This window comes from Myxocyprinus asiaticus, chromosome 21, assembly GCF_019703515.2.
Source record: "Myxocyprinus asiaticus isolate MX2 ecotype Aquarium Trade chromosome 21, UBuf_Myxa_2, whole genome shotgun sequence".
In the NCBI taxonomy this organism is placed as follows: Eukaryota; Metazoa; Chordata; class Actinopteri; order Cypriniformes; family Catostomidae; genus Myxocyprinus; species Myxocyprinus asiaticus.
The window spans coordinates 1,357,501-1,377,220 of NC_059364.1; the positions used below are offsets into that span (position 1 = coordinate 1,357,501).

The 19,720-nt window shown below is 35.6% G+C and overlaps 2 protein-coding genes across 2 annotated transcripts in view; both read left to right on the forward strand.

The window, feature by feature from the left end:
• Positions 1-18,347, forward strand: part of LOC127411966 (opsin-VA-like) — a 26,274-nt gene extending 7,927 nt beyond the window's left edge. The window contains exons 3-5 of the mRNA XM_051647941.1: positions 6,363-6,480; positions 6,778-7,017; positions 17,300-18,347. Coding sequence (XP_051503901.1) covers positions 6,363-6,480; positions 6,778-7,017; positions 17,300-17,539 — 598 coding nt within the window. The 3' untranslated portion in view covers positions 17,540-18,347. The remainder of the gene's footprint in view (positions 1-6,362; positions 6,481-6,777; positions 7,018-17,299) is intronic.
• Positions 1-19,720, forward strand: part of LOC127411940 (serum response factor-like) — an 896,621-nt gene that overhangs the window by 648,288 nt on the left and 228,613 nt on the right. The gene's annotated exons all lie outside the window — the stretch shown is intronic.

The following is a 19,720-nucleotide window of genomic DNA, read 5'->3' on the forward strand; positions in this document are numbered from 1 at the left end:
TAAAAAAGTAAAAAAAATTATATGGATAGTCATAATTACAAGATAAAACAGTAAAAATAATGAGATTAAAAATAATTATCATGAGATAAAAAAGTCATAATTTTGAGATAAAAATTCATAATTTTAAGATATAAAATTATAAATATGATATAAAAAGTAAAAATTATTAGATAAAAAGTCACAATTTTGAGATAAAAATTCACAATTTTAAGATAAAAAGTTCTAATTATGATATATAAAAAAGTAAAAATTTTGAGATTAAAAAGTCACAATTTTAAGATAAAAAGTTATAATTATGATATATAAAAAAGTAAAAATTATGAGATTAAAAAGTCACAATTTTAAGATAAAAAGTTGTAATTATGATGTATAAAAAAGTAAAAATTATGAGATTAAAAAGTCAATTTGGAGATAAAAATTCATAATTTTAAGATAAAAAGTAATAATTATGATACGTATATAAAAAAGTAAAAATTATGAGATTAAAAAGTTATAATTTTGATATAAAAATTCATAATTTTAAGATAAAGTTATAATTATGATATATAAAAAGTAAAAATTATTAAATAAAAAGTCATAATTTTGAGATAGAAAATTCATAATTTTAAGATAAAAAGTTATAATTATGATATATAAAAAAGTAAAAATTCTGAGATAAAAAAAGTCAATTTGGAGATAAAAATTGATAATTTTAAGATAAAAAGTTATAATTATGATATATAAAAAGTATAAATGGGGGCCTGGGTAGCTCAGGAAGTAAAGACGGTGACTACCACACCTGGAGTCTTAAGCTCGAATCGCAGGGTGTGCTGAGTGACTCCAGTCAGGCTTCCTAAGCAACCAATTGGCCCGGTTGCTAGGGAGGGTAGAGTCACATGGGGTAACCTCCTCATGGTCGCTATAATGTGGTTCTCGGTGGGGCACATGGTGAGTTGTGCATGGATGCCACCACATGCGCTACATGTTATATAAAACATAAAAACGTTTATGTTATATAAAAAAGTAAAAATTATGAGATAAAAAAAGTCATAATTTTGAGATAAAAAATCATAATTTTAAGATAAAAAAGCAAAAGTATTATATAAACAATCAAAATTAATATAAAAATTTTAATAATGAGTTATTAAATCATAATAATGAGATTACTTTTTATCTCATAATTATGACTTTTAATCTTATAATTAAAATGTTCTTATCTCATAATTTTCACTTACCAAAGCATGATTTTTTATTTATTGTTTTTATGTTGTGGAAATGGGATCCCATATATTTTATATACCAAACAAAAAACATCCGTCAAAAAAAGCAAATGAAATGAAATCTCGTTTGAGCCAATTTGATATTCCCAGACATTCCAAGTAGCAAAAGATGCTGTGGTCAGATGACACCAAAATTGAAGGAAAAAACAATATGTCTGATGAAAACCCAATACATTGTCCCACCCAAAGAACAGCGTAACTACAGTAAAGCACGGTGGTGGCAGTATCATGTTGTAGGAGCTCTTGTCAGGATAGAAGGGAAACAAAATACAGACTGATTCTTGAGGAGAACCTGCAGCCCTTTGCCAGGAGGCTGAAAATGGGAAGATGGTTCACGGTTCAGCATGACAATGACCCGAAACACAAGACCAAAGCAACCATACAGTGGCTTAAGGACAAGAAGGTAAATGTGTTCAAGTGGCCTAGTCAGCGTGGAGAATCTGTGGAATGACTTGAAGAGTGCAGTCCATAAAAGTTCATCAGGTAATCTGTTTGAGCTTAAACAATTCTGCAATGAAGAATGGGCGAATATTGCACAGTCTAGGTGTACAATGTTAGTAGAGACACATAAGACTCATGACTGATTCAAGCAAAAGGTGCTTCCACCAAGTATTAGCTGAAGAAGTGAAAACCCACTTTACCAAATAGAGTATTTTACTGTTTTATTTTTAATAATGTTTTTGTTGTTGTTTTTTTTCACTTGTGGGTTACTGTGTTTAAATAAAGCCAGAAAAGCTACTAAGTGTATATGTTTTCATTTTAAGCTGTAAGGCAACAAAAGGTGAATTTTTCTGAAAGCTGGTGGTGACTTTCTATACCCACTGTACATGCTCAAATATATGAACTATAATTTTATATGCACGTTCATTTAAGGTCACATATCAGATTTCTGCATGGGATTTTAACAGCAAAAAAACTACACACTTTAAGAAACATACTCTTCAGAAATTCAGGATTTTTGTAGTTATGCGGCTAATTAGAGGAGCAATTTTTCTGAAATAGTTTTGAGTGCCCTCGCAATAATTTTACCATGATTTTACTACAGTAACCATATTTTAACCATGATATTCCCCGGGAAACCATAGTGATAATACAGAAAAACGAAGGTAATAAAAATGATATTTTTGTGGTTATGATTTTACTATAAAAATACCATAGTTTAACTATATAGTAATATTGTAGTGGCCATGACCATTGTAGGCTAACCATGTTTTTTTGTTTTGTTTTTTTGGTGGAAACAATGGTTTTAATACAGTATACTGTATCCATATAGTAACCATGGTTTTACTATAGATTGGCCATGATTTTAATTAACACAGTTTTCATTTTCCTGTATTATTACAATGTTTTTACTAGGAAAATAATGGTTAAAATATGGTTACTGTAGTAAAACCATGGTAAATTTAATGTGAGGGCATGCAAAAATATTTCAGAAAAAACGTTCCTGCACAGTCCTCTAAGGGGCTCCCTACTAATATGATAAATGTGGTGAAGAATTATATTTTAATACTATATTGAATATTTTAATTTTTCTTAAATGTGTCAAATCACCTACTCTCAACTCAAAATACTGTTTACTTGAAGAAGACCTTCAGATGTCAATGTTTCTGTCATCAGAGAGTCCACACACTAAAGTAAACAAAAGTGCTCGATTCTATTGACTTCTGGGGTTAAGAAAAGGTCAAAAGAGACAGTATCTGTATAATATCAACTTTAATGTTTAACATGCACATACCTATGAATTCTGTGAGGGTCACTGACTCTCTTCTGATGCTAAAGAAGCCATTAATACATCACTCTGCATGTAAAAGTAATCTATATTCTGAACGGATAATTGAATAAATGCCTGCCATTCAGGATGTTGGTTTGAAATGGCTTGATGAGCGCAGTTTTCTTTCTGGAAGTCAAGAAGTCGGGACTTGAGACTGTTAAGGGGCGTTCACACTGACAGTGATATTACAGCGACTGGAAGTCATGGATTTTAAATAGCAGTTTGGTGATTTGAGGAGACATGCGTGACAGCGGTCACTGGTGATGCAACAAAGTTGAGTCACTATTCTATACAATTAGTAATTTCCTACATACAGGCATGTAATTAATTAAAGCATGATGCACGGACAATCATGTCAGAATTGTGGGCATTCCAAAAGAGTTTGATTCAGACTAGTTTGTTTAGAAAACAGGCATTGCTTCATAATAAAATAATGTATGATTCAAGTTAAGATGATCTTAAAGGGGAAGTTCTGTCATCATTTACTCACCCTCATATCGTTCCAAGGAATACAAGAGGATAAATGTTTAAGAATGTTGACGCCGCTCTTTTTCATACAAAGAAAGTGAATGGTGACTAAGGCTGTCAGTCTCTTATATTCAGCCAAACATCTTTTTTAATGCACGGAAGAAAAAATATCAAATGGGTTTGGAACAACGTGAGGGTGAGTAAATAACAGAATTTTCACTTTTGGGTGAACTATCCCTTTAAGAGAGTAATTTTCAATGTTATTGGAAATCCCATCCTCTTTCTCTATCCTTTGGAGGTCTTGAATACAATGTTCCTTAATAATAATAATACAAATAATGTTTGAAATAAATAAAATACATATTTATTATAAAATATGTATTATTAAAACCTCTTAAACTCTGTGGACCCACCGGCAGGTCCAAAAGGGAGCGCTATATCATGAAAAAAGATTACGATTAAAATGCTCAAGTGCCCATATACATAAGTCAGGCATATGAGGTGTCGTTTGAAAGTTTAGAATCTGAACTTTATAGAGATAACCATCACTTCTGCATTTATGTTACATATAATAACAAAATAAGGCCTCAAAACATCAGCGTCGCAAATAAGTGCCCCCTAGTGGTTATGTGGTAGAACTATTAATATGAATATAAAAGTCTTTAAAATAGCACTTAAATAGACAAATCATATATCAAATGAAAGCTCTCATTCTCATGAATGTGACTGTATAGTTTATTTTGTTGCACTAACAACACAGTTTAAAAGATTTTCAAAAGAATCATCAATGCTATTTGTAAGATGACCCTCTTTTATGCACCGATATCTGCTGCTGTAAACCCCAAATAGCTAAAAAATTATGTTTATATCTTTATATATAATTATCCATTATTTACTTGTCTGTGAGCTTGCTTATGTGAATTATCCAATGTTATATCTTAGATGTCCAGAACAAAATATGCCATCCAGCATGAAAGGCATGCAAAACAAATCATCAGAAATATATGTTATTGACTATTGATGAGAAAATGTCACTATCACAAAGGGGATAATCTCAGCTTTCTAATGACACCTAGATTGAGCTTCTAGTCCACTCAGAGGCCGAGATATTCAATGAAACAATGAGGGTGGTGCATGAACTGAAAATCAGACTGAATGTCTATGGACGAGCACGTCTGTGAGGGCTAAAATGCATTAGAGCGCCACCTACATTTCAGATCTGTATATTGTGATGGAATGTGCTTTGCTTTCTGCCATCTAGTGGAATAAATAAGACTATTTGGAGGGAGATGGTGTGAACAGAACCAGAATTACATGCTAACAAATATAGGACAATTTAAAAAAAATGTCTGATTCATCATAAGATTGTAAACATATACAATATTATTTAAAAATAATTGGAGTAATTTTTTTTATTGACCTATAGTCTGAAAAAAATTAGACCAATTTTTGGAAATTAGTCCACTGTATGTGTATGTAGATTGTGAGCTTTCAAATTTTGAGTGTGAAAAATTGCGGGCGGCAGCCCAAAAATTCACCAGAGTTGAAGTGGTTAATAAACAATAAGTTCAATTAAATCAACACTGCTGCAGTGTTTGTTTGTTTCTTAAGTAGGACTAATTGTTCAAGAAAATAGGCATATTAAGAAAGAATTCAATATAAAATAAACTATTAAACTTTTTAATATAGTTGTTTAATTAATAGGCTATTAATAACATAATAGATGATGGCAGATCAATTAGGTTGCATTAACATTCCAAGGTCTAATGCACAGAACTGAGATTTTGACACATAGTTGCACCTGTACGCATTCACGTAAGACATAACTGACTGTGTTTACATTAACACTCGTAGTACAGGCATCATGACCATGAAACGCATTTAAGTGTTCATGCACGTAGCTGCATAATTGCATTTATTTAAGAGCACTCGCGGTAAATGTAGTAATGGGTCCTTTCATAAAACGAAATGCTGTGTATTTCCACCAGCTTCAAATCAAGGGACATTTGGATGGACCCCTATTGAAACACTGACCATTCATTTAGCTCAGATTCAAGAAATCACAAAGTTTTCCCAACACTTTTGAGATTACGATCTGGACATTTTTCCGTTTGTGCGAGAGCAGGATCAGAAGTGGCTGCACACATGTGCAGATTAAAGGGCACATTGGTTGACTGATAACGTTCCATTAGCGTTCTCATGGACTGTGAACTCTTATTTTGAAAGATATCCCCTAATCTGTGTTTAGTTGATTGATAAGTGTGTAACACATCGTGAATAGCACTGACTGGGTTTAAGTTCTGGAAAATGTTAGTGCTGTAAACCTTGTTTAACACATTATCAGACAAATGTGCATGAATATCTCAACAGAGGTGAAATCTGTTTGTAAACATCTGCCTTGCTGACAGACTGTTTTTAAATGAAGCATTTTCAGGCAACATGTTGTCTTCCTTAGCTTCAGGGTTTTGTAGATGGTTCGATGCCCTAAATGAACTTTTTCACTTGTCACACTGCCTTCATCTTTCATGTGATACTATCGACTGGATTCTTAAACTGACATGCACTTCAACACATCGGTTAGTGTCATGAAGTTTTACCAAGTCAGCAGTTACTGGAACGCTTGACCACATCTTGAACTGATTCAGAGAAACCTGCTGAGATCAGGATTCTGGAGTTTGAATGAAACACTATGGAAGAGTTTGTCAAACCAAACTAACTGATAGTCAAAAAATAAAAATACATCATTTATATGCAATACAACATTTGCATATAGTATTGTCTGTTCCCTGCAGAATAGACCACCTGAGAAGCACTGCTTTAGACAGATACGAGATCTTTGCACTCACGGATCTGTCCTTCTGCAGGTACTCTGGAAGCTTCCATGACCACACCTTCATTATCACTTTCTTTACCACCTGTTTCGTTCTTCCACTGGGTGTGATAATCGTCTGTTACTGCAAGCTGCTCAGGAAGTTGAGAAAGGTCAGTTGCTCCTCAACATTGCCCTCCGCTGGAGTCAAACCACTCATTAGATGCCCCATACGAGTGACCTGGTCATCTTAATGATCCCAATGGGCTTTCCTGCTTCCTTTATATCAAACAAATTGACTTCTGATTATGGACAAAGTCTTAAGACAGAAGATAATAGTCATTTTGAAAACTCTGAAGTCTGAGAAAAATGGAAAAATGTAAGAAATCGAAAGGGATCTTGACATTTTTAAACTGTGTTATCTTGTTCAAAGTTTCACTATTCAACACAGATCATGTACTTGTTTGCAGGTTTCCAACACTCATGGCAGGTTGGGTAACGCCAGGAAACCTGAGCGTCAGGTGACCCGTATGGTGGTTGTGATGATCGTCGCGTTCATGGTGGCCTGGACGCCATACGCTGCATTCTCAATCATCGTGACGGCACACCCCAGCATCCACCTGGACCCTCGACTGGCAGCTGTCCCAGCGTTCTTCTCCAAAACAGCTGCAGTCTACAATCCCATCATATATGTCTTCATGAACAAACAGGTAACACACAAACACACACTGCAATGAATGAGAACATGATTATAGTGTGTACGATAGTGGTAGTGTTGGGTTTAAAAATCTATGCTGGTAGCATACATGGTGCAGGTTTGAACACAAGAATGGGCAACCAATTTAAGAATAAAGATCTGTAGAGTCACAAGATCAACAATCACCATTGTGTATGTGAGGAAAACACTTGACCAAAGTTTTCTGTAGAATTACTGTACCTACAGACACTGTACCGTAAGTCACTTTAGATGAAAGTGTCTTATTAGTGTCTAAATGTAATAGATTAAAGGATTAGTTTAAGCTTAGAAGTAAAAATGACCATTTACCCACTTTCATTGTATAGAAAACAGTGTCTCAGACATTCTGGTAATGTCTGAGATTTACAGTTGAGTAAATTATGAACCCTTTAATATTGAATTTATGTTTAATGCTTTATTGCAACAGATAAATGCTGAGCAAATATTTCTCTTATTAATCACAAACAATTCTGATCCAAAAATAGTCTGTCTAAAATTAAGAAACAATTTTGAAACCAGCAACCCTCTGATAACAAGCTCAAAATTCTAGCAACTACACCATACCACACCATCCCCTATCATAATGCTATAGCAACAGGAGACTATAGTAGCAGAGCCCATGTAGCATTAAAGACGGTAGAAAAAGAGTCCTATATTCTCTGAGTCCTATAGAACCAGAACACTATAGTGGCAGCACCCTATAGCAGCAGAAGACTGCAGTAGCAGAGCCCTACAGCCAGTTCTCAAAGTAGGAAGAAATTCTCTGTACTGGCATCTTATTGGAGCTTCCCACTTCAAACACTGCCTACAGCAGCAGAGGTGATAGAAAAAAACTTTACATTCTCATAGCCCTATCAGAACACTCAGAAGACTATAGATTCAGAGCTCAATTTCAGCAGAATACTACAGAAGCAGAGCCCTATAGCAGAAGAGACTATCGAATGTGAACTTTATACTCTCAGAGCCCTATAGCAGCGGACTTTTGGAAAATATCCCTATACTCACAGAGCCCTACAGAATCAAAGCCCTATAGCAGCAGAGACTATAGAAAAAGAACCCTATCTTCTCAGAGCCCTATAGAAACAGAAACCTATAGAATCAGAGTCCTATTTCAGCAGAAGAATACAGTAGCAGAGCCTTATAAATATCCCTATACTCTCAGACCCCTATAGAATCAGAGCCCTATAGCAGCAGAAACTATAGAAAAAGAACCATATCTTCTCAGAGCCCTATAGAAACAGAAACGTATATAGAACCAGAGTCTTATATCAGCAGAATAATAAAGTAGCAGAGCCCTATAGCAGCAGAGACTATTGAAAAATATCCCTTTACTCGCAGAGCCCTATAGAATCAGAGTCCTATAGCAGAAGAGACTTTAGAAAAAGAACCCTATCTTCTCATAGCCCTATAGAAACAGAAACCTACAGAATCAGAGTCCTATATCAGCAGAAGAATACTGTAGCAGAGCCTTATAGCAGTAAAAAAAAAAAGATTGCTATACTCTCAGAGCCCTATAGAATCAGAGCCCTAAAGCAGCAGTGACTATAAAAAAGACCATATTTTCTCAAAACCCTATAGAAACAGAAACCTATAGAATCAGAGTCCTATTTCAGCAGAAAAATACAGTAGCAGTGCCTTATAGTAGTAGAGACCATAGAAAAAGAACCCTATCTTCTCAGAGCCCTATAGAAACAGAAACCTATAGAATCAGATTCCTATATCAGCAGAAGAATACTGTAACAAAGCCTTATAGCAGTAGAGACTATTGAAAAAGTTCGCTATACTCTTAGAGCCCTATAGAATCAGAGCCCTATAGCAGCAGAGACTTTAGAAAAAGAACCCTAGCTTCTCAGAGCCCTATAGAAACAGAAACCTATAGAATCAGAGTCCTATATCAGCAGAAGAATAAAGTAGCAGAGCCCTATAACAGTAGAGAAAATAGAAAACAATCCTTATACTTTCAGAGCCTTATAGAAGCAGAAACGTGTAGAATCAGAGTCCTATATCAGCAGAAGAATACAGTAGCAGAGCCTTACAGCAGTAGAGACTATTGAAAAAGATCCCTATACTCTCAGAGCCCTATAGAATCAGAGCCCTATAGCAGCAGAGACTATAGAAAAAGAACCCTAGCTTCTCAGAGCCCTATAGAAACAGAAACCTATAGAATCAGAGCCCTATAGCAGCAGAGACTATGGAAAAAGAACCCTATCTTCTCAAAGCCCTACAGAAACAGAAATCTATAGAATAAGAGTCCTATATCAGCAGAACATTACAGTATCAGAGCCTTATAGCACGCTGTAAAAAAATTGCCAGGATTTTACATTATTTAGCAGTAATTTTTCAATATTTTACTGTAAAATCAATGCAGCTTAGGACATTTTCTGTCACAACACAACAAATTACTGTGAAAAAAGAAATTTCGCACTGCATTATGGGAAAATAGTTTTTTGTTTGAAGTCACCATTATGGTGTTTAGTGTTCCCTTTGGAAGAGACCTTATTTATTTATTTCTAATTAAATTTCTCCCAGTTGGTGCAATTGTGTTTAAGAACACAATATATTGTACTGTAATGTACTGAGAAAATAGTCAATTTATTGGATGACTTTATGTCGTCACATGGTGTATAATCTACACCATACGATGCATTAGAAAGTAAAGAAATAGTATCATTTTAAATGAACAATGAGAAAGGGATGTTTGCAAAGCTATGCTATAATATGTTTTTTTATATCACTCATTAACATTTTATCATGAGTTGTCAATCAGGCACGCAAGATATCAACAGTCAGCATAGAATTCTCAACGATAGTGACAATTAACAAACACTGTATATAAAAAAATACAGATGACTATTGTGATTCTACAACACAGCACTGCTACATTACTGTAATTTATTGATCATATTTACTATGAAATCACAGTATACAGTTGTATTTTATTTGTAATAAATTGTAGAAATACTACTGTAAAATATACTGTGAATGTCATACACCTTGTAGCCAGGAATTTACTGTAAACTCACACACATTTTTTTACAGTGCAGTATAGACTATAGAAAGATATCCCTATACTCTCAGAGCCCTATACAACCAGAGCACTACAGTGGTAGCACCCAAAAGCAGCAAAAGACTACAGTAGCAGAGCCCTATACAAGTGAAGACTAAAGAATAAGAACCCGACACTCTCAGAGCCCTATAGAATAAGAGCCCTATAACAGCAGAGAATATAGAAAAAGAACACTATAGTCTCAGAGCCCTATAGAACCAGAGATGTGTAGAGTCAGAGCCGAAGACTTCAGTAGCAGAGTCCTATACAATTAAAGATTATAGAATAAGAACTCTACACTCTCAGAGCCCTATAGAATAAGAGCTCTATAACAGTAGAGAATATAGAAAAAGAACACTATAGTCTCAGAGCCCTATAGAACCAGAGATGTGTAGAGTCAGAGCCGAAGACTACAGTAGCAGAGTCCTATACAAGTGAAGACTAAAGAATAAGAACTCTACACTCTCAGAGCCCTATAGAATAAGAGCCCTATAACAGCAGAGAATATAGAAAAAGAACACTATAGTCTCAGAGCGCTATAGGACCAGAGACATGTAGAGTCAGAGCCGAAGACTTCAGTTGCAGAGTCCTATACAAGTGAAGACTAAAGAATAAGAACTCGACACTCTCAGAGCCCTATAGAATAAGAGCTCTATAACAGTAGAGAATATAGAAAAAGAACACTGTAGTCTCAGAGCCCTATAGAACCAGAGACGTGTAGAGTCAGAGCTGAAGACAACAGTAGCAGAGTCCTATACAAGTGAAGACTAAAGAATAAGAACTCTACACTCTCAGAGCCCTATAGAATAAGAGCTCTATAACAGCAGAGAATATAGAAAAAGAACACTATAGTCTCAGGGCCCTATAGAACCAGAGATGTGTAGAGTTCAGTAGCAGAGTCCTATACAATTAAAGATTATAGAATAAGAACTCTACACTCTCAGAGCCCTATAGAATAAGAGCTCTATAACAGCAGAGAATATAGAAAAAGAACACTATTGACTCAGGGCCCTATAGAACCAGAGATGTGTAGAGTTCAGTAGCAGAGTCCTATACAATTAAAGATTATAGAATAAGAACTCTACACTCTCAGAGCCCTATAGAATAAGAGCTCTATAACAGTAGAGAATATAGAAAAAGAACACTATAGTCTCAGAGCCCTATAGAACCAGAGATGTGTAGAGTTCAGTAGCAGAGTCCTATACAATTAAAGATTATAGAATAAGAACTCTACACTCTCAGAGCCCTATAACAGCAGACCAAAATAGGACCCTGTATTCCTAAAACCCTATAGAACTAGTGGCTGAACCTTATAGTCTGTCAACTGTAGGAGCTGACCTCTGGTGTGTCATGTGCTACATCATCATACAGAATGTTATTATAAAAGCAGACCTCTAAAGATACCAGAGAAACAGCTATATATTTATCTCCACCCTTTTGGTGTTGTTAGTTGTCAGCAGCATCTTAAATAATGAATGATTCATCAATAAATTACGAGTAAAAGCATCGAGCTGAACTGACATGCTTGCTCAGATAATACCTGCATCTACCTGTCACTGCCATGGAACATTTATATCTATTTAAAGGCTCTATAAACATGTGCATCATTCAGAAAAGTATGTGAAGTAGATCAAACTGTATAGTCAGAATTTCTGAAGAATAAAACTAATGAACATCTTTTGATCAGATGAGGACCTTATGAAGCAAGCCCTACAGAAAAATCGACTTCCTTTGAAATCTTACCAAGTCCGACAGTGTGTAAGGGTGTTTATAAAACTCAGAATTGATTAGTTTGTTGTCGATTACAGTTTTATTAAATCATAGAAACAGAAGCCAAATGATTTCATACATTTTAAAAGAGTTCTCCAGCCTTTACCAGTAATTACTGTAGATAAGAAACCTTCAAGGTATCAGACAGAAATACCCGAAGAAGTCCTTCCTTTTGCAAGCCAGACGTTTCTGTTTAGGATTGAGGTTGTTGTCCCTGACTGTGTCTAAGAGCTGCACAGGACATACAGGTAGTTTATGGATTTAGAGGATACTAAAGCTGCCATGATGCGAGGACATCGGTTGACTAGATTTGACATATTTGACATATATTACTGAAATAAAAAATAAATACATAGCTCAGGCACAGGATCAAACCTGCCGCACTCAGAGGGAAAGATTCTGAATTATTGAGCAGCTGTAGGGGTTATTTGATGCAAACTGTGTTTGGCAGCGCAGTGTCGAACCGTCAGACTGTTGAACTGGAGCTGTCAGTTTAGTCACTAGTGTCGATTCAAGCAGTGAGTTTTACACTGGCATCTGGATGCTGTCCACACTTGTCATAGTGGTCGTATTCAGAAACCTGCAAACAACTGCATATTATTTGCAGAACAACACAAACTCTCGTAGATATTGCCTAAATAACTTTGCCCTGACAAACTCATCTGACAATTGACAGTGATGTTCAGTGTTTAAATGAAGGTTGGAAATACCGTGCGCTTTATTGAAACGTACCATAGTCTTTTTTGAAGTACCTTAGAGTGCCATGGCACATAAATATGTTTATCATTCTGTACCATATACACTACAAGTCAAAAATCTGGACAAAGCTGGTCATTTTTTATTATGAATATTTTCCACATTTTAGAATAAAGTCATCAAAACTATGAAATAACACAAATTGAAGTATGGAGTTATGCAGTGACCGAAGAATGTAAAACAGATAAAGACATATACAGTAAATCATATATTATAGGGGTGGTAAGGGCCGGAAGGTTCTCTTTGTTCTTTTGAGAATTATTCTGGAACATTTGTGTTATTTTTCATTGTAAAAACTTTACATTATTCAAAATTAGAGGTGCACATAAACCTGCTGCCCATATACTGTATTACAGGCTAATAACTGGGAAAATCAGAATATTATTATTGTGCCGATAGTGGAATTACCGCCGATGTTTGTTACAGTTTATCTGTTTGTGGTAGAGAATCTCTGACTGCTCGTCAGTCTCATCAGTGCGCACAAACAGTGTGGGATACCAGAATAGATAGTGTTTAAAGCAAAGAAAGCATGTGAGGATTTTTACAACATCTTTGCACCGTGTTACATTGTGTTTGGACTCGTTTTAATCGGGATCATATGATGTAAGCAACGATATGTCATTTTCCATATTCTGTTTAAGTTTCATGAAGTAATGAGCAAAAACGCTACAAATGTACACTGTAAAAAATATCCGCAATTTTTGGTTTACTGATAGTTAACTTAAAATATATGGTAAAAAAAATGATAATTTTAATGAAGACAATACATGTAATTTTACGGTCAAATGTTATAAAAATTATGTTTTTTAAATGTGAAAAGTAGCATTTTACCTTAACCTCCTGAGACCCGAGCGTGACTGCGGTGTGCTTTTTCCATTCCCCCTTTTAAACATGCAAAAAATAAATACAAACATTTTTTTTAGACCAAATAGTTTTCCTAAAAAAAAAATATATGTCCTCATATGTGGACAGTGAGACTACGTTGTGAAATTTTAAATAATATCAGGCTATAGAAAGTGAGATTTTTTTCATCAAATCATTTATTATGTGTCCAGGAGTGTTGATTACTCATGTGTTTGAGACGTTACAGACATTACATCAGAAATTTGCATAATTAATTCTGATTCAAAGTAATGTCCAGCATCATCCAATCACTGTCAGTCATGTTAAAATAAAATGATACATTATAAATTCTGAATCTATGTACTGATTATCATTGTCTCATGTCTGTCAAACATGTTGAGTGATCCAAACATCATCTGCAGCCTGAAACTGAACTTTTGATCAGATTTTAGGAGTGAATGCACTTAACTGCATAGAGAGATATAGGATGCTCCCTTACTCCCTATTTAGTGCATGACTTAACCTCCAGTGTGCTGTCTGTCTGCACTGGTCTCAGAACAGTTTGAAATGCATCTTATTTTCATCCTAACTCCATATAAAGCCTCTGAAAGACAAATTTTCCCATTTTTCGATGCATCCATTAATTCTCAGTGTGATAATACACAGTAAATATAGGATATTTTAACTTAAACTGAGCACAGGGTCCACGAATGTGGTCATTGTGTTTAACAGTGTGCCGTTTCGTGATTAATCGCTCAAATTTTTAAAATGGCATATCGTATGATATGATACTAGTGACTCTAATCTTTTAACTCAAACAGGTTTTAATGTGAAAACTTAATGAGGTTTCTTACCAGATGTAGTTTTGTTTCTCCCAAAGACAAACACCTCTGTGATTGATGCCATGTTGTTTGATCACATTGAAAGTTTAACCCTTTACTGACAGCACAGAGTCTCCTGAACTGAGATCTGTCAGTTTAAATGAAATGAAATTATGCATAGCCTATAGCAAAACCAAAATACAACGTCCATGCACGTGGATGCGGGGTCTTAGGAGGGTATAATTAAAGTATAAATGTATATTATATTTAACAAGAGAGTATATGTACTTTTTATGGTAAATTATTGTTAATATGACAGTAAAAATAAATAATCGGTCATTCCCAGAATTCCCTGCGTGACCCATCACATTTCATTATATTTTATGGGAATAGATATGTACTTTTTGTATGATGTTTTAATCTATTTCCATTATGATTTACGGAAGCCCCGAACCGCACTGTGAAAGTTTTATTTTTTTTTTTTTTGTGAAACCTGTCCTACTTTTTCTCTCAAAAATATTTTTTCCTCAAAAAACAAAAAAAAAAAAAAAAAATTCTCTAAAAACATCGTTTTTTTCCCCCCTAATTTATTTTCTCTTCAATTTTTTTTTCTCCTCAAGAGGCAACATATGAGATTTATTTTTTTTTGTTTGCTAGCTAACAATTGGCATGCGGTACCAACCTCGGCCACCAGTTCGGGGCTTTCGTAATGATTAATTTGATCATATTTTTGAATTATAAAATTAAACTGTGACATATGAGTTCTGTAACGAGCGCCTGTAAATGAGACTGCAATGCACAGACAGCAGCACGCACATTCTGGCTGCCGGCATAGATATTACACACCATGTACAGTATACAAGACTTTGTTTTAAAGGGTTAAACTGCAAAAAGTGAAATTATTAGTTATCAGTATCGGCCCAGAAATTCCATATCTGTGCATCTAAAATGCATTATCTGCATTATCTAAACTGCACATTGCTGCAAACACATACTTCTGAGAAGTATTACTCTTAAAACTAAAGAGACACAAACAAGTTTCAAAATAACTTTAGGACAAGCAAACTAATTAGGGCTCATTACTGGACAGTGGAGATTAATGAAAGTTATTTTAGGGTGCTTTGCACACATGCACTAATGAACAATGACAAGAACAATAAGAGGTCAGCAGTGAAACTCGTTTGGTAATGTGGAAACAATTAATGATTACTTTGCAATTATGACCTCATCATGATTGACTAATTCTACCCTCATGTTACACACAGAGTTACGCAAGTAAACCCACTTTAACGGTTGCAGCCTGATTGCAGAAGTAAAATGAACTTTGTGTAATTTAGAAGTGGGACTGCTTAACAAACGTGCATCATTCATTCATCATATTTTTACATTTGTTTGCTTGGTTGATACTTTCTTTCCAAAGCAACACAAAAATGACATTTCTGTCATCATTTACTCACCCTCATGTTGTTTCAAACACGTATGATTTTCAAACTCTAGTTTTCTTGGAATACACTTTCATAGCGCTCATAAATACCAAATGCAGATGTCAAGATTTCGACTTAATTCTGACTTAATGACTTACATTTTGGGATGTTTCTCAACAAAACCTGATGTATGCCTTTAGCAGACTTAGTATGAAGCACATGCCACATGGACTACTTTAATTGTACTTTTGGGTCATTTTTAAAGCTTTAAATGAGTCGCTGTCAACTGCCGCTGTATTAAATGTTCTCCTTATGTTTTCCACATAAGAAAGAATGTTATGAAGTGACATGAGGGTGAGTGAAAGATCAAATCATTTTTGGGTGAACTATTCCTTTAACAAGTGCAAGTGTTTACACTTTACACAGATTTAACAGGCTCTATTTTTGTGACTGCACAAAGTGCAACACTACTTGCTACGACCGTGCGCAGCGTCTCATCCAATATTCATGAGAGCACTAATTATTAATGCAATGTTCGTGCCAGTGCAAGTGGGCGTGGGTGGGAGTGCTTGCGCTGCTGTGGGTGTATAGTATGTAAATGAAGTGACGTAAATGCTATTTTCCTGAGAAATATGTCATTGTGCTAAGATGTTTAAAAGCAGGTCTTATCTCAGCGCAAAGTCTAAATTCAGTTCCTGCATTCGCAGTTTGGAGATTTCACCAGCAGGTGGTGATAAAGTTAATACAGAACATCAAATGATGTCCATGACGATCACTGTTGAATCCATATGAAACAAATATTTATGGGATTTGTGTTAAAATATTTATTTTATGAATATTTATCAAATATGTAGTGTTAAACTATCTTAGGGTTATTATTATTATTATGTTTATATGTACAATTGCATTTATGATCTCATTTGTATTAGTAATTTTCCACCTGTTGTCATAAAGTGATTTTTAAGTCACTGCAAAAGGGGCCGGTGGAAGAAATTGGAGAGAGTTAAATGTTTGGATTTTGGAACGTCGTTATATTCGACTTTTTGACCACTTTGTTATTTTGATTATATTTTCGTTTCGTTTGAAGTGTCATTTAAATTTAGAATGGAGCATACATCCATATCCTGAACCACATTTTCCAAGCGTGTCCCATTTAACAAGGATGCAGTTAATGCGCAAAATAATGTAAATCCATATTACTATTCTTTTAATTCATTGAATACAGTCCATTTACACTACCAACTTCTTATGAATGTGCCGTGTTTGTTTATATCACTGGTGCGTGAGGGAATGAACTGTATAATAGGATGGAGACGGAGCCGGAGTAGAACCTCCCTTGACACGATTAGCGCCTTGTGTATGCGATTTTGCCAAACCCACTTGCGCCTAGACTTAGCGCACGCTTGCACGGAAAAACCAAAACTTCATGGCCATGCCCACTGACTTTGCACTTATGACTTATGATATTTTATTTCGCTTAACGCAAGAGCTCTTAATATAGGGCCAAACATGTTTAGGGGTCAAGGGTTATGGTTTAATAGAAATCAACTACCAGAATATCTATAAACCATGTGTTTCCTGTGATGTTCTCCTCAGTTCAGGAAGTGTTTGATTCAGCTGTTGAGCTGCAGTGACACCATCACTATCGAGGGCAACATGAATCAGACCACCGAACGAGCAGGTATGACCGGTGAAAGCAACACTGGAGAGATGTCTGCCATCGCCGCCCGAATCCTGGTGGCTGGAACCGTCCCGCCCATAAGCGACAATCAGTCAAGTGATTGTAGCTCGTTCGCTCAACGTCCCATTCCTGAGAACAAAGTATGTCCGATGTGACAGCAAACACACTGTCTTTTGTCATTCATGCTATCTGGCTAAATGTTGAAATGTATGTTTTTTCCTTTGGCGGCTAAATTGTTTGTCTAAATGTCCTGACATTCATGCAGTATTTGTTATTTATTTTTTTGCCCATTTTCTCCCAATTTGGAATGCCCAATTCCCACTACTTAGTAGGTCCTCGTGGTGGCGCGGTTACTCACCTCAATCCGGGTGGCGGAGGACAAGTCTCAGTTGCCTCCGCTTCTGAGACCGTCAATCCGTGCATCTTATCACGTGACTCGTTGTGCATGACACCGTGGAGACTCACAGCATGTGGAGGCTCATGCTACTCTCCACGATCCACACACAACTTACCACACGCCCCATTGAGAGCGAGAACCACTAATCACGACCACGAGGAGGTTACTCCATGTGACTCTACCCTCCCTAGCAACCGGGCCAATTTGGTTGCTTAGGAGACTTGGCTGGAGTCACTCAGCACACCCTGGATTCAAACTCGCGACTCCAGGGGTGATAGTCAGCGTCAATACTCGCTGAGATACCCAGGCCCCCAGAAACACATTTTAAGTTTTATGCACTAAAGTAAAGTCTAAGCTTTCTAATGATATAATTAGTGTTTCTACTCAAAATGTTGCTGAGATATAATCGTGTAGATATTGCCTGACCCTTCACATTTCAAAGTGAATATTTGTACTTATTTCACACAACAACAAAAAAACCTTTTGCATTAGTCCACACAACAGAAGCCAGAATATAGAAGTGTCCAAATAATGAATAAATGTACCAGAATAATGTTGCTTTCAGAATGCAGTTGGGAGCATCTTATTTCTTTAAGAAAAGGTTGAATTGATAATATCCTGTTTCATATTCTGATTTAGCAGAAACATTTGATCAAACACTTTTTGAACTCTTATTTAAATATACAGTATATACATTGTGTCATTTCTCAAAGGCCACGTACACACTGCAAAGTTTTGGAAGTGATAACTGTGTTTAAACATGGAAGTGAATTCACTAAATCATCATTCCGTATGTGTTTACAGAATACATTGCAGTAATCACCATAGCATTTGTTTGGCATCTCACAGCTGTAAACAAGAAACATGAATGGCAGTTTAACCCCATTTAGTGTTAAACCGCTGTCGACAGAAGTGTTGTGTTTTATTTTCTTTAAACTCAAAAGTGGAACAAATGTTTACACTGCTCTTTTTTCCATATAAAGAAAGTAAATGGTGACTGAGTCTAACATTCTGCCTAATGTCTCCTTTTGGGTTCCACGAGAGAAAGTAAAGGGTTTAACATTTTAGTGGGTCAGTTCGGTTCTGTACACACAACCCAGATATAATGTAAATGTGGTTGTCACTACTCAGATTATTCAGGAGTGAATTGTGTTGTAGAAAGCAGTTGTCACTCCAGTAAAAAACTGAACTTTGTGTGAACAGAATAACATTAGTCTTACAGAAGAGAAGTGCTGCAGTGTCAATGTGGCCTCAGAAGTTGTGGACTTGTTCTGTACAAATAAGGGATTGTTTCCAGAAAACTCTTTAATTACTTCAGCATCAACTGTGATGAAGCACTGAACCATTTATAATTAGGACACTCGACCAAAACACACACACACACACACACACACACACACACACACACACACACACACACGAGAGAGAGAGAGAGAGAGAGAGAGAGAGAGAGAGCTCTGTTGCTGCGCAAATAAGTTTTGATACTGTCAAGCGAAAAACAAATTCTGGTCTACATCACAAAGATCAATTTCCTTAAGGTAAGCATGAGTTTGCTATTGTCAGTGTACTGTATCTGAAATACACACTAAACACACAACAGCTCCATCAGCTTTACAACACCTCGGACAACAGAGTTCTAGAGCTTCAACCAATCCCCCAGGCCACGCCCACTCTAACACTTTCATTTGGAAAAAGAAATGTTTACCCAGGATTAATACAATACGTTAACCCAGGGTTAAAAAAAGTTAACCCACAGTAAAAAATTAAAAAAAAAGTTAACCCAGGGTTAAAAAAATACATTAACCCAGTGTTAAAACATATGCTAACCCAGGGTCAAAACAATATGTTAACCCAGGGCTGGATTAATATATATATATATATTAATACAGCATTAAAAAATAGACTTATATGGGATAAAAAAAAAAGTTAACCCAGGGTT